Here is a 13,503-nt window from a genome sequence, read left to right as displayed (position 1 = left end):
GCTGAAAGCCTAAAGTTTTGGGGAAATTTGTTACTCATCTATAAAGTATTAATGCAACTTGGTTTGAAGTTCACAGGTCTTCAAATTAACAAACGCAGAGTCCAAGGAGCTGCCCCTAGACATAATTATAGACTACAAGATACTAAATTTTAAGTCTGATAAATTATTGAATGAGATTTTTGGTAGTGTGTGGAGGGGTAAGTGTGTTTTAAATATGGTAGGAACACAAATCATTGGGATCAGAGTGTGATGTGATAGATTCTTACAGCAATGACCCCCAAGGATGAGAGCCTTACTGTATACCGTTGAGTAGTTCCCTTCTACGCTGACTCTCCACTTGGCTATGTTACTTGCTTTGGCTAATGTGATGATAGCAAATATGATGCACTCAAATACTTGTAAAGTACAAAAGCCCATTCATGACTCCTTTTGATGCTGGGACCCCTGAGACTACATGTAAAAAAGCACTGCCTAACCTCCTGGAGGATAACAAGAACATAGGGGGTCCAGCCACCCAACCATTCCAGCCTTTTCAGCTGAGGGCCCAGACGTGTGAGTGAACCCATCTTAGATGATCCAGCTCTAGCTAAGCCAGCCCAGACTCAAAGAGCAGCCAGACAACTCAGAGAACTGTGATAAATAATAAATCATTGCTTAAATCATTGATTTTGGGAATAAGTTGTTATGTAGCAAAGGACAATAAATAAAGTGCTCGAAAAGACCTTCAAAGTTCATAAAATCTCAGAGACACATTCTTCTAACATCTCTAAGAATACAAAAAATCCTTCTTTACATATAAATACCATAGGCTTTCAGCTTCTAGACGTTTCCCTTTCCAATTGCTTTCCTTATAAACAGAGCTCTCCTGTTCAATGTGGGTTTATTTATTTACTTATTGAGAGTTGGTTTACTTTTTTGGCTTACCTATTCCCTCCAGACTCCATGCTACTCATTCACCTTTGTCAAATTCCCACAGCAACCATTCCTTCCAACTCTGTTCTTTTTACAGTAGGTGAGATGAGAAGGAGCCCAAAGTTTTAAAATATTTCCTCTTAAATGTTTCTCAAATACATTTTCTATGTGACTACAAGTCATGAAGTTTCCCAGGCCTTTACTTTCACCCCCACAAACCCACCTCCATAGCGTTGCCAGAGTGTTCTTCTAAAATAAGATTTTGCTTAAAGTCCTTCAGTGGGTTCTCATTCATGTCTAACTAGGTCAGGAAACAAAAATGCACTTAGGGTTCACTAAGTTCTTGCTAGCCCCTATGCTAGATGCTGTGCTAATAAGGTTGAATAAGCCAACTTCTGCTATATAGTGGTTTACATTCTAGTAAAAGGAGACTGACAGGTAAATAGATATTCTGGCTATAATGTGAAGATGCTAACAATGACGGAAACACAGAGAAAAAGAATTTGTCAAAAGCTTAGAACTTGTCAGGAAGACTTCCCACAGGTAATAACACTTGAGTTGTTTTAAAGGCTGACTGAAATTAGCTAAGCAAGGAAGTGCAAAGAACTGTAAGGGAGGAGGGACAGCATGGACAAAGACATAAAATCATGAATCAGCAGGCTCCATGTAGGGTTACAGCCCCCAACCCCTGGGCCACAGACTAGTACTGGTGGTCCGTGGCCTGTTAGGAATTGGGTTGCACAGCAGGAGTTGAGTGGCAGGTAGCTAGCAAAGCTTCATCTGTATTTACAGCCACTCCCCCCATTGCTTGCATCACGGCCTGAGCTCCACCTCCTGTCAGATCATGGGGGCGTTAGAGTCTCATAGGAGCTCAAACCCTACTGTAAACTGCACATGTGAAGGATCTAGGTTGTGTGCTTCTTATGAGAATCTAATGTCTGATGATCTGAGGTGGAGCTCAGGCAGTGATGCTAGCACTGGGAAATGGCTGCAAATACAGATTATTATTAGCAGAGAGGTTTGACTGCACAATAAATGTAATTCACTTGAATCATCCCAAAACCATCCCCATACCCTCTGGTTTGTGGAAAAATTGTCTTCCATGAAACCGGTCCCTGGTGCCAAAAAGGTTGGTGACAGCTGGTGTAGGGAACTAACCACAAACAGTTCTGTGTTGTTTGAGGTTCAATTTTGGTATGTATAGGGGAGTTGTGTCTCAGAAAGGGAGAAAAGGGCTGTGGCAGGCAGTATGATAGATAGAAACCTAAAGATGTCTATGCCCTAATTTCCAAGACCTTTGAATATGGTATGCTTCATGGAAAGGAGGAACTAAGGTAGCCGATAGTTGATGTAAATGAGGTTGTTAATCAGCTGATCTTAAAATAAATAATAAATGAGTCTGGATCACCTACATTAGGTGGTTCCAATGTAATCATAAAGATTCTTCAATTGTAGAAGAGAGGGAGGCAGAGTTCTGAGTCAGAGAAAGATTAGAGGATGCTACGTTGCTGGATTTGAAGTGGGAGAAAGGAGCAACTTCTAGAAATGTGAAAGGGCATGGATACAGATTGTGCCCTAGAGCTTCCAGAAAGAAGATAGCCCTCTCAAGAACTCGGTTTCAGCCCAGTGAGATTCAATTTGGACTACTGACCTCCATTACTATAATATACATATATATATATATATATATATATATATACACATATATATATATATATATTTGTGGTATTTTAAGCCACCAAATTTGTGGTAATTTGCCACAGCAGCAATAAGGTACTAATATAGGAACCAAGTAACAGAGGTTATTTATTAATATTGCATGTTTTGTGTTAAGTCATTCTGAGGGCAATTGGGGGTTTAAAGCAAGGAAGAGAAATGGTCAGTTTTCCATCAAAGAAAAATTTGATAAAAGATGGATTTTGGGGGCAAATGGTGGCAGAGAGATATTATAAGACTGTGACAATGGCACAGATATCCAATGAGTGGCTTAACTGGGGAAGTAGTGTAGGATAGACAGGAGGGGGCCAATTAATTTTGGTGATAAAATCAGTGGCAGCTTTAGGAATCAACTGAATGTAGAGGATAAGAGGAAAGTAAAGTATCTGGAAGTATTCCCCAGTTTCTGGCTTCAGTAAATGCTGCTATTGTCACTGAGATGGGAAAGGCAGGAAGGAAAAGGAGGCCCTTGTTTTTTCCTGTTTTGGTGAAAGGAATGTGTGTGTGTGTATGTGTGTGTTGAGATTTGAGTACTTTGAATTTGAGATGATTGTGGGACATCCATGTGGAGACCTGCCCCTAAACTATATCCCAGGCTCAGATTTCAAATTTAAGAGTCCTAAGGACATGAGTGGATCAAAAGAAACAGAATAAACTGTACTGATTAAGAAAAAAGCCTTTAGGGCCACCATTTCATAGCAATTATCATTCTTCCTTAATCTTTGACAAAAAGGGTAATTACTGACAAGGCTGTTATAAGACATAAATGTTTAAAAGGGTGTTTAGCACAGTATATGGAATTAGTAAATTCTCAATAAATGGTAGGTGTTATTATTAGATGGTCTAGGAATAATAAGGAACAGCAGTGGGCCAAAGAATTTATGAAGCTAAGGCCAAACTCCTGGCAAATCGATACAGTCTCTGCCCTCAACTTTGAGTCTAGCTTCTTAAAGGCAGGGCCCATATTTAACTCACTGCACTGTATCCCAGTACCTATCTCAATGACTGGCCCAAAGAAGTCAGGCACTGTGTAAATTTTGGCTGGATGGTTGACAAGAGAAAGAGAAGGAATTAAAAAAAAGCAGTGATATGTTTATAGCAGCACAATTCACAATTGCAAAGATGCGGAAACAACCCAAGTGCCCATCAACACATGAGTGGATTAAGAAAATGTGGTATATGTATACCATGGAGTACTACTCAGCCACGAAAAACACTGGTGATCTAGCACCTCTTGTATTATCCAGGATAGAGCTGGAGCCCATTCTGCTAAGTGAAGTATCACAAGAATGGAAAAACAAGCACCACATGTACTCACCATCAAATTGGTATTAACTGATCAACACTTAAGTGCACATATAGCAATAACATTCACCAGGTGTCGGGTAGATGGTAGGGAGGAAGAGAGGATGGGTATATTTGCTGTCTGGGGGATGGCCACGCTTGAAGCTCTGACTTTGGTGGGGCAAGGTCAATATATGTAACCTGAACATTTGTAGCCGCATAGTATGCTGAAATAAAAATAAAATAAAATAAAATAAAGGTGTGGAGAGAGGTGAAGAGAGCTTGAAAGGAAAAAAAGACGACTAGAGGAGGGAGGAGGCAGGAGGAAAGCAATGAACCTACAGGAGAGCAAATGAGCACTGTGTGGGACCTAGCTTGGGGATGGAGTATGGTCACAATGTCTGTAAGGGGGAAGATGTGGAAAGAGCCATACAAATGAATTTTTATGGAACGGAACCAGAGCTCCTTGGCTGCTATGAGAAATCAGCCAGCTACCCACCAACAAAACTTTATACGTTTTAGTTAGGACTGGCTGAAGGGTGATGGTTTCAGGGAGGAATGAAGTTTCCACTGTGCTCCCTCTTAGGCCAGGCCGCTAGGGCTGATTTTTTCAACTCTGAGGGCAGCTCAAGCCCCTGGAGCCGCGGCCCGCTGGGAGGGGCTCCGCCCTTCTGGGGCCCTGCCCTTGGGAACCTGGAACGCGGCGCGAGGGTGGCCTGGGAGACGCGGTTCACTGGTCATTCCCGGTCCGGTCGGGACGGTGGGGCGACCGGGAAGGGGTGCGAGGAAGGCCAGAGGGGCCTGGGCCCGCCATGGAGCTGTACCTCAGCGCCTGCTCCAAGGCTGCCAACGCCGCCGCCGCCAGGGCGGCCAGCAGCGGCCTGTCTGCCGCCAGCCAGCAATGTGGAGACGTGAGTGGCCGCACGGCTGGCGGGGAGCGCAGGGCCCGGCTCGCAGACACGGTCCCCGGCTCGTACCCGTCCGGCCGCTGCTCCCTCCTGCCGCGCAGTAGTGGCGGCGGCTCCCGGAGGGGCCGCAACTGGCTGGGGCGGAGCATGGAGAGCGATGCCCTGGGCGGCGGGAGCACTTCAGGGGGGTCCCGCAGGCCAGGCCCCTTCGACCCTGACTGTGTGACTTTTCTGTTTCTTTCGCTGGAGTGGGAGTTGGTTGGCCTGAACAAGTACCACCTAAAAAGTAAGGCAAAACTCCCGATTGTATTTGACAGGGCGTACACAAAAACCACTTCGCGGGGGTTGGACCGGATCACCTACTGGATCTGCCTCTTGGGGTCAAGCTGCCTGTGATCCCAGGTAGTGACACTGTATTCTTTACCACGAATTTAAGTGAAAAGGTAAACTAATTTTTGTTGTCTTACATTAGTTTCTTTACCCTTTACTACTTGCTGTTAAATTCAGAGGCTACATTATACAAAATCCATTTAAGGGAATTTGCACTAACATTCACAGAAAAAAAAATAATCCAATCCACACCTAACTGAAGGTATTGTTAGGAATGCATATCAAGCAGTTTCATCAAATATGGTTTGGACAGAATCATGGGCTAGAAAGTTAAGATTCTCAGTCCTTTCTTAATTTATAATTTATGGAAGCGTATTAACATTTTTTATAATAAAACTTTATATGTAACTATTTAGTGAGTTTTGATTTACTTAAAAACATGTTTGAAAGGTGAAAGATTATCAGTATTGGCTGCCATTTAATTATGTGTTAGGATTTTAATCAATAGTAACTTGGACTAGATTCTCAACATGTCTATGATTTTGTTTTGAGCTGAATTCTACTCACAGGGTGGGCAAAAAAGTGGAGTGGAAAAACTGGAGTGGAAAAAAAGTGGAGTTAAAATCAGTTATATGTTTAGTACTTTAACTTCACTTTAATGAAAGAGGGCCATGCCTCAATGAGGAGATGCCATAATTTGCCCCAGCCTTCCCATCCAGTGTTTTCTTCAACCAGAGCCCCAGCTACTTCCAGCTGATGTATTTTATACCTACCCATGGATACCATGATAATACTTTTGTGCTTTTGTCTGCCTTACCCCCAAACCTGGTATACACATTACCCTTGGTTTGTATGATCTCACTCGACACTTAATCATACTGGATTACAGACTGTACTTCCCTCAAACTTTTCTATGTTTTTAGTCCTCAGTGCTATCCCTACCCCCAAACCACCCTAGCCCTTGACTAAGTAGCCAACACTGAAGGAGGTTTAGTACATTCTTGGTGAGTGGTTGCTTTGATAACTATTGCAAAAAGTTCTACAAGGGAGAATTCTAAATGACCCACTTACCCTTCTGATGTCTATGATGTCATCAATAAGTAAGACCCCTTGGTATTTGATACTTGCCTAATATCTTAGTCAGTTCAGGACATTATAACAAAGTATCAAAGATCAGTTGGCTTAAAAACAACCGAAATTTACTTATCATTGTTTTAGAGACTGTAAGTCTGAAAGGAGGGTGCCACCATGCTTAGGTTCTGGTGAGAGCCCTCTGCAGTCTTCTTCTTGCATCCTTGCATGGTGGAAAAAAAGCTAGAGAGTTCTCTGTGGTCTCTTTTATAGGGGCATTATTCCCATTCATGAGGGCTCCACCTTCACAACTTAATTAGGCCCCACCTAATTAATGCCATTACATGAAAGATTAGGATTGCAATATATGAATTTTGAATTTTAGGTGAATTCAGTCTGTAACACCTAATAAACATGATTTCTTAAAGCAAGTGTTGTTTCTAGAAAAAAATATAGTTTCCCTTTTTGAAAACAAATCTGTTCTACTAGAATGAAGCAAGCTCACTAAAAATATGCCAACCTCACACAATTTGAGTGGCATTCACACAAACTTGATTTGCTCAAAGGTGCTTGAAACTTATTCCATTACAAGTGTTATAATTTCTTTTTAGGGTATAAACTTAGCTCTGCCTCTTTCTTACTTGCTCAAATATATACTGTTTATTGTATTGTCATTTTCTCTGTCAACCATTAATTTACTCATCTATTACTTTTTTAAAAGTTGTTATCTCTATTCTTTATTACATTAACTCCCCTCATACTTATTCATTTAATAATTAATTTGCACCAGACTAGTTTTTCTGAAGACGGACTTTGTGAGATTCTTTTGTCTCTTTTAATCTCCTTGATGAAGTAATGTTTTATATTTATATTTATATATTTTAAGGGAAAACGATTATTTCAATTGACAATAAAATGGTTGCCCTAGCTCTAATGAATGGGTTTCTTTAAAGGTATTCTCTGTTTACAGGTCAGTAGCTCAGGTTTGTTCTTGAGAGACATACACCTGTCACAGCTAAAAGACAACATGTAAAAGAAGTTGACAGCTGAATGTCAACTTTAAAAGAGATAATCATTCCACTCACTGACTTATTATTATTGATTGCTCCCCTTCTAGGAAAGATCTGGGCTTCATATCTGGTCTCACTGAATTCAAGACTTTACCCTATAAAATTTCTTTCTTTGCCTTCTCAGGGAAGCATTGGTAATCGGGGAAGCTAGTTCAAGAGGTCTGAAACTTAACAAAGATGCTTTTAAATGTAAAGTGAGAACTAGGATTCTGGCCTGTTCCTCTTATCTACCCATTTGCCTGCAAAGCATCCTCCTACCTATCTTGGGGGCATTCTTTTTAAGGTCCCACTAAGCCAGGCTTCACAATATTCAAGACTTGTACTGCAGTTGTGGGTATAGTCAGACTGAACACAGAGGTGGCAAACTGGTACCTGTAGGCATGTCTGGGAAGGTGCTCAATGTTGTGGTAGCATAAATTGAATCAGATGCCTGCAAACAGGGCGGGTGCTCTCTGGTGTCCACATCCCCCACATCTTCCAATTGTCTTTCACCTGAGCCAGTTGCTGATTTGGCATTGCTTTGGAATAAAACTTATGGTGTTCTGGCCCAACCAAACTTAAAACAGAAAGAAAGAATGCAAAGACAGCATTAACACAACTTCCACACCTACTTCCCTCCTCCACTTTTTCTCCTTCAGAAGTCCCCCTTAAGTGATTATCACCATCCTACTACTGAAAGATTAACTGAGAACTAACATCAAAAAAATCACTTTAGTGTTTTAGTTCATAAATGAGCTTAAGTAAATCAGCTATTTCCTCTAAAGTAACGGATATAGAAATATGACTATTAGCCAATTGTCTTTTCCTCCCTTTATTTGTTAATGGCTATTGCATAAAGATGTATATGGTCTTTAAACATTTGGAGAAACCTTAATTCCTATAAATATCCTTTAAAATTGGTTCTTTGATATGTTGAACTGCATGATATAGACCTGGAATAGTCTTCTGACTTTAGCTCTCAGAGATTATTGGTTTTCTTGCATTAAAGACCCTAAGATATTAATACAATGGCTTTTTAACTGAAAATCTTTAACATCTAAGTTTTACTTCTACTATTTCTTAAAGTTGTTTCCATGAATCATGGTGAAAGATTTTCTATTATTTTTCCTTCATTTTCAGATGATTGAAGTATAATAATCATAATTAATACTATCCCTTTATCTTTTGAGTATAGTGCCTTGATCTGTGAGAGGGAAGAGGAAAAAAGAGAATCCTAGCATTGGCTTATACCTTAAAACAAATTATTTTCTCTTCCCTTTCTTTTTCTCTCCTCTTTTTTTATTTGACTCAGAGACAGGGGTTGATGAAAATTAGAGGAGGAACTAATGAAGGGAGGGTGGGTTTTTATTTATTTATTTTTTTTAATTTTTATTTTCTTCCGACTTCAGTGAGCATCAGAAAGGTTTTTAGAATAATTCATGTAGGTGAGGAAAAGAAGAAGGCAGGTTGCCTAAGCCAAATCTTTCTTTTGCTGTTTTTTTCCCCACTTTAGATTCTTGTTGCTTGTTTTATTTTCAATGAACATTCTAGTCATTTCAATAGGTTATTTAAAAGTAAAAATGCATTAATTTTACATTTGTAATATTTTTGAATTTGTGTTTGCAGCTTTTTCAGCCTTCTTATGGTTTTAACCTGACTGATCCTTATTGTCAACTTTTGGAAAACCAGTACAAAAGTCTCCATGATCCACATTTAAAAGCATACCATAAGCGCAAAGATATCCTGAGGAGATTGAAGAAAGGGGGCTACATAACCAGAAATAATAAAGTGGGTTGAAGATTACTTCTTTTGTAATCAATGAAAACCTTCAAAATTTGATATAAGCTTGCCTTCTATACCTTACTAGGGGGCCTGTAATACCTTTAACTTGGTCAGGAGACGATACTTAATGGGAAATTCCATAAATTACTCAGTTATTTATGTTAAGGGAGATCAGACAACAGTTGTTTCTATAATAAATGAAACCAACTTCTTCTTTCACCTTTTTTCCTTGTAATATAAAAAGGTTATTGACAAATAATTTGAAGATCTAAATATATATTAGTTTTCCCAGCAGTATCATAGTCTTCTTTCTCTGTCTCTAATAATATATTTATGAAGGATTATGTTTCATATACTTTTAAAAAGTTGAAATGATGTAGGAACCTAGCAAAATTCAGTCTGTTAGAATCCTGATAGAATACATTCTTTTGGGGGTTGAACAATGTTATAACATTTACAATTATAATCCAATTATAATTAATTAAATTATTGTCAGAATAATTCTAATTAATTGTGTATACCAAATTCCTGATTATGGTATAGGTCATATTAATAAAGTAATATTTTTGGATAGAAATTTCCTGTTTATTATTAACAACAAATATAGAGAGATACTACTTACAAAAATGTTTGCAATTTATTACTCTTGATACCAAAATGTCATCAAATTTTATATCATTACTATTTACCCTCTGGAAAGTACTCTGATTTTAAAATATTTATATATTTAATATATATCTATATTTTTGTTTTTGTTTTTAGATTGTATGTACCTTGAGAGAATTGAATAAGTACAGGCAATATCTTACCAATTTAAAATTAGACTTTGAAAGAAACTATATAAGAGAACAAGTAAGTTAAATACTTAAATTTGGTTTCTTTACATAGAGTTTGGGAGAAAGGTTTGGTTATATGTAGAGTTTTTTAAATAATATTTTGACCTATAATTTATTGAAAAAGTAACTATTTTTTCCAAATGAAAATTTAGAGCAGGAATAAACAATATTTGAAGGTTGCTATATTTGGCCAAGAAAGGGAAAGGGACTAAGTCATCTGTCATTACACCAGTGGTAACTGGCATAATTCCGTAATTAAATTGCAAGTCAGATGTGTTCCTTCTACCTGATGTGGGACCAATAAGAAGTATCTCTTGTGGCAGCAAGATTCTTAAACTGGAATCCAAAACAGTTTGAGCAATTGGAGAAGAACAGAAAGAATAGCTGTGGTGTCCTACAGATGATTCAAGGAACATATACACTCTATATGTGCACCGATTTATGTGCACCTGTATTCATCCAGTAAAAACCTTGTTCTTAAAGATGAAATGGAATGATTGGATATAGAGTGAGTGGTTATAAATAGTGTGTGTGGGGTGTGTAAATATGAGTGAATTCAGATTCAGGGTCAAGAGAGTTGGATCAAATGAGAAAGGTGTGTGTATATGTGTTTTTAACAATTTATGTTCTACAGATAATAGGGTTGGATAAAAATGAGAATGACTTCCCTATACTTTTAAGTGTTCTATATTTTTCCCCACTTCCCCTTTCTGTGGCTAGAGTTTCTCCTTTACTTGTTGAATGTTTTCATTTAATTTCTTTGGAATAGGTGGATAAATAAACTGAAATATCTATCTTTTATTTCCAGAGAGATAAATCTTTATTTTGGTTCATTTATCCATGTCGTTAATGGATTCAAAACAGACTTTAATGCAATTAAACAGAATTAATCACTTATACGATATAGGAATTTAAATGGTTTTATATCTGGGAAATGTAAAAACCATTACATATATATATATAATTTACACACATTTTTTTAAATAGAAAATGCTTGCAAGACAACTACATAAACTACAGGAAAACAATCAAATCCCTGAACATTCTGACGTTGCACAGTTCCAAAATTGGTTGTTAATGGAGAGCCCTCAATTTATTAATGACCAGGAGAGGTTAATAAGGCACAGGTAAGAGTAAAGTTAATGCAAATTTTATGTATATATTCTGGACCCAAACGAGTTGGAAAAATACTAGAAATAATTGAAGGCAGGATTTTTATTTTTAAAGTACTCCCTTGTAGCTCTCAGAGTGAAGAGGAAGGAAGGGAGACCAAGAGGTCCATGGATTAGGAACTTTGCTGTCAAGGCTATTAGGAGTAATTTCTACCAGACAAGTCAGGGTTTCTGGGAGCCCAAGAGATGAGCCAAACTGATAACTGAAGGAAAAATCAGATCCAAAATTCTTTCTCTAGTAAGAGAAGGAGAAGAGATATCTTTAGCACATGCCTCAAACAGTAACAGTGTTTTATAATTCACCTTTAAGGACTGACATCATTAAGTTTTAGGAATTTAGTGCAAAGTCAAAAAAATGAAGTTTTATATAAATTTATCTGATGCCAATATAAATGGGTGTTGTCTCTAAAAAACTGTGCTCATTCAGATGTAACCCAGTCACATTCATTCATTGACATTCCATGGTCAAACCCATTTCTTAGGAAGTGAAGGGGTATTATAGTTCTTTTTCCTTAACTAGGCATGGGATGAGAATTGGGCTACATTACCTGGCTTTTGTAATTCCATGGTTTCATTTTATGGTACTGCCATAATACGTATTGATATACCAGACACAGACTAGAGATGGGAGATTTGTTCGATCTATGAATTACAAGGAACCCAGTATCACTTTTTTCTTAGAAAAATTTAAATATACTGTTATGTTTTCCCCACATTTCCCAAGTTATGATTTCAGTGATTTCAGACTTCTTTGCAAACTCATGTTCTTAAACCTGCTGAGTCATGAACGCTTATTGTGCAAAATGCTTTTAATCAGTTTGTTTCACATTTTACCATTGTCTTGGCCATGAGAACAGATACTTATCTAGTTGAGAGACCTTATAATGAGTAAAACATGGTGAGTTGGTGGGTTAGGCTGGCTTAAAGGTTCATGAACAGGACTGATAGAAAAACTGTATAATTCCTACAGTTCAAGAAATGAAAAGCTAGGAGGTGGTTTGGGAATATCAAAGCAGATGATGCTGTCATAAAGGAAATACTCAATTCACTTTCAGTAATATTTGCACTCTTACTCAGATATTTGGATATGATAAGTAAGGAACTGGAACAACTTGAGCGCACAGCAGAAGAGCAACGCCTACTCCAGATGAATAGAGAAGAAAGACGACAGCGGGAACACACAAGAAGAAAACTCATTCTTCGTAGAAAAATTGAAGAGGTGAGAGATAGCAAATTTAAAATATGGAGAGAAAATTTCTGCGCAGTTGTTTCCTTTGTAAATAGTTATAGCTGTACATCATACTTCTTTAAGTCATTCAGTTCTAAGGAATTTACTCCCATTAATCTTTCCTTATAGCTGTAATATACAAGTTGTTACATAAAATAATGAAGCAGATACCACAAACTATATGTGCATGAACCAATTTCTGCTCATAAAGAGCAGTTTAAGAAAGTTACTAGACACTATTTGACTCCCTTATAGTGCTTAATATGGAGAGAACAGTTTTTTAAATTTAGCTGTAGTAAAAAATAATCATACTTGCATTCCTAATAAGAGTACAATAAGAAAAGCCCATTCTAAACCTAGTATATGACTTCCATTATGCTTGACTTGATTTCTGTTAGGCCCTGACTTGTCTAATTTGCTATAAGACAGAATATGAAGATACTATAGTGAAGGGGACACACACCAAGTATAGTAACATTGTGCTTTTTAGGAATGGAAGACAAAAGAGATGTTACTTTTGACAAAGATTGGAGAAGATGTTAAAAGAGAAGAAAGGATAGAACAACAACGTCGTAGAAGCAGAGAAGAGAGTGACAGGAAGGTAGGGTGAGCTTTAACCTCTAACTTGGGCTATTTGAAGAAAAGGTTTTGTTATTTTGATTTTCCAAAGGAAAAAGTATTTTGTAAGATGACCATGGACCAGTTACCCCAAATGATATATACTATACAGAACTGAATGTTATGAACATTTTTCCTATATTTTGGTGCTATAACATAAAAAGTACTGTCCTATTAAGTGATATAACTACTTTGGCTTTATTTTCACACCATAAACTGTACTTGTAATTTTAGGTAGTTATTATCAAATATTTCTTTTATCTTCTTTTTCCTCTCTTCAGGTATATTAGGCTGCTTGAAATTATCTTACATCTCACTGAAATCTTTTCATTTTTTCTTCTCTCATTGTTTTCTTTTGTATGGTTTCTGTTGCTGAATTCTCAATAATTAATCTCTTTTTCTGCAGTGTCTACTCTGCCCTTAATGAATCCATTGTATTAGTCAGCTAACATATTACAAAAATTATTTTGATTCTTTTTATATCTTCCATATCTCTTCTTTACATTGTAAACATACAAAATGTAGTTATGTTAACTGTATTGTTGTCTTTATTTCTAATATTTGTGTCATTTCTGAGTTGATTTTAAATGATTTATT

General features: G+C 37.5%; 1 protein-coding gene across 1 annotated transcript in view; it reads left to right on the top strand.

Moving 5' to 3' along the window:
- Nucleotides 1–4,674: 4,674 nt before the first annotated feature.
- The window catches only part of FSIP2 (fibrous sheath interacting protein 2), a 96,756-nt gene continuing 87,927 nt past the window's right edge, over nucleotides 4,675–13,503 (top strand). The window contains exons 1-7 of the mRNA XM_045558790.1: nucleotides 4,675–4,823; nucleotides 5,138–5,263; nucleotides 8,897–9,058; nucleotides 9,815–9,904; nucleotides 10,876–11,015; nucleotides 12,138–12,279; nucleotides 12,779–12,889. Coding sequence (XP_045414746.1) covers nucleotides 4,725–4,823; nucleotides 5,138–5,263; nucleotides 8,897–9,058; nucleotides 9,815–9,904; nucleotides 10,876–11,015; nucleotides 12,138–12,279; nucleotides 12,779–12,889 — 870 coding nt within the window. The 5' untranslated portion in view covers nucleotides 4,675–4,724. The remainder of the gene's footprint in view (nucleotides 4,824–5,137; nucleotides 5,264–8,896; nucleotides 9,059–9,814; nucleotides 9,905–10,875; nucleotides 11,016–12,137; nucleotides 12,280–12,778; nucleotides 12,890–13,503) is intronic.

Source organism: Lemur catta, chromosome 8 (assembly GCF_020740605.2).
Source record: "Lemur catta isolate mLemCat1 chromosome 8, mLemCat1.pri, whole genome shotgun sequence".
NCBI classification, from domain to species: domain Eukaryota; kingdom Metazoa; phylum Chordata; class Mammalia; order Primates; family Lemuridae; genus Lemur; species Lemur catta.
Note: the sequence above shows the minus strand (reverse complement) of the source record. Positions and strands in the feature narration are given on the sequence as shown.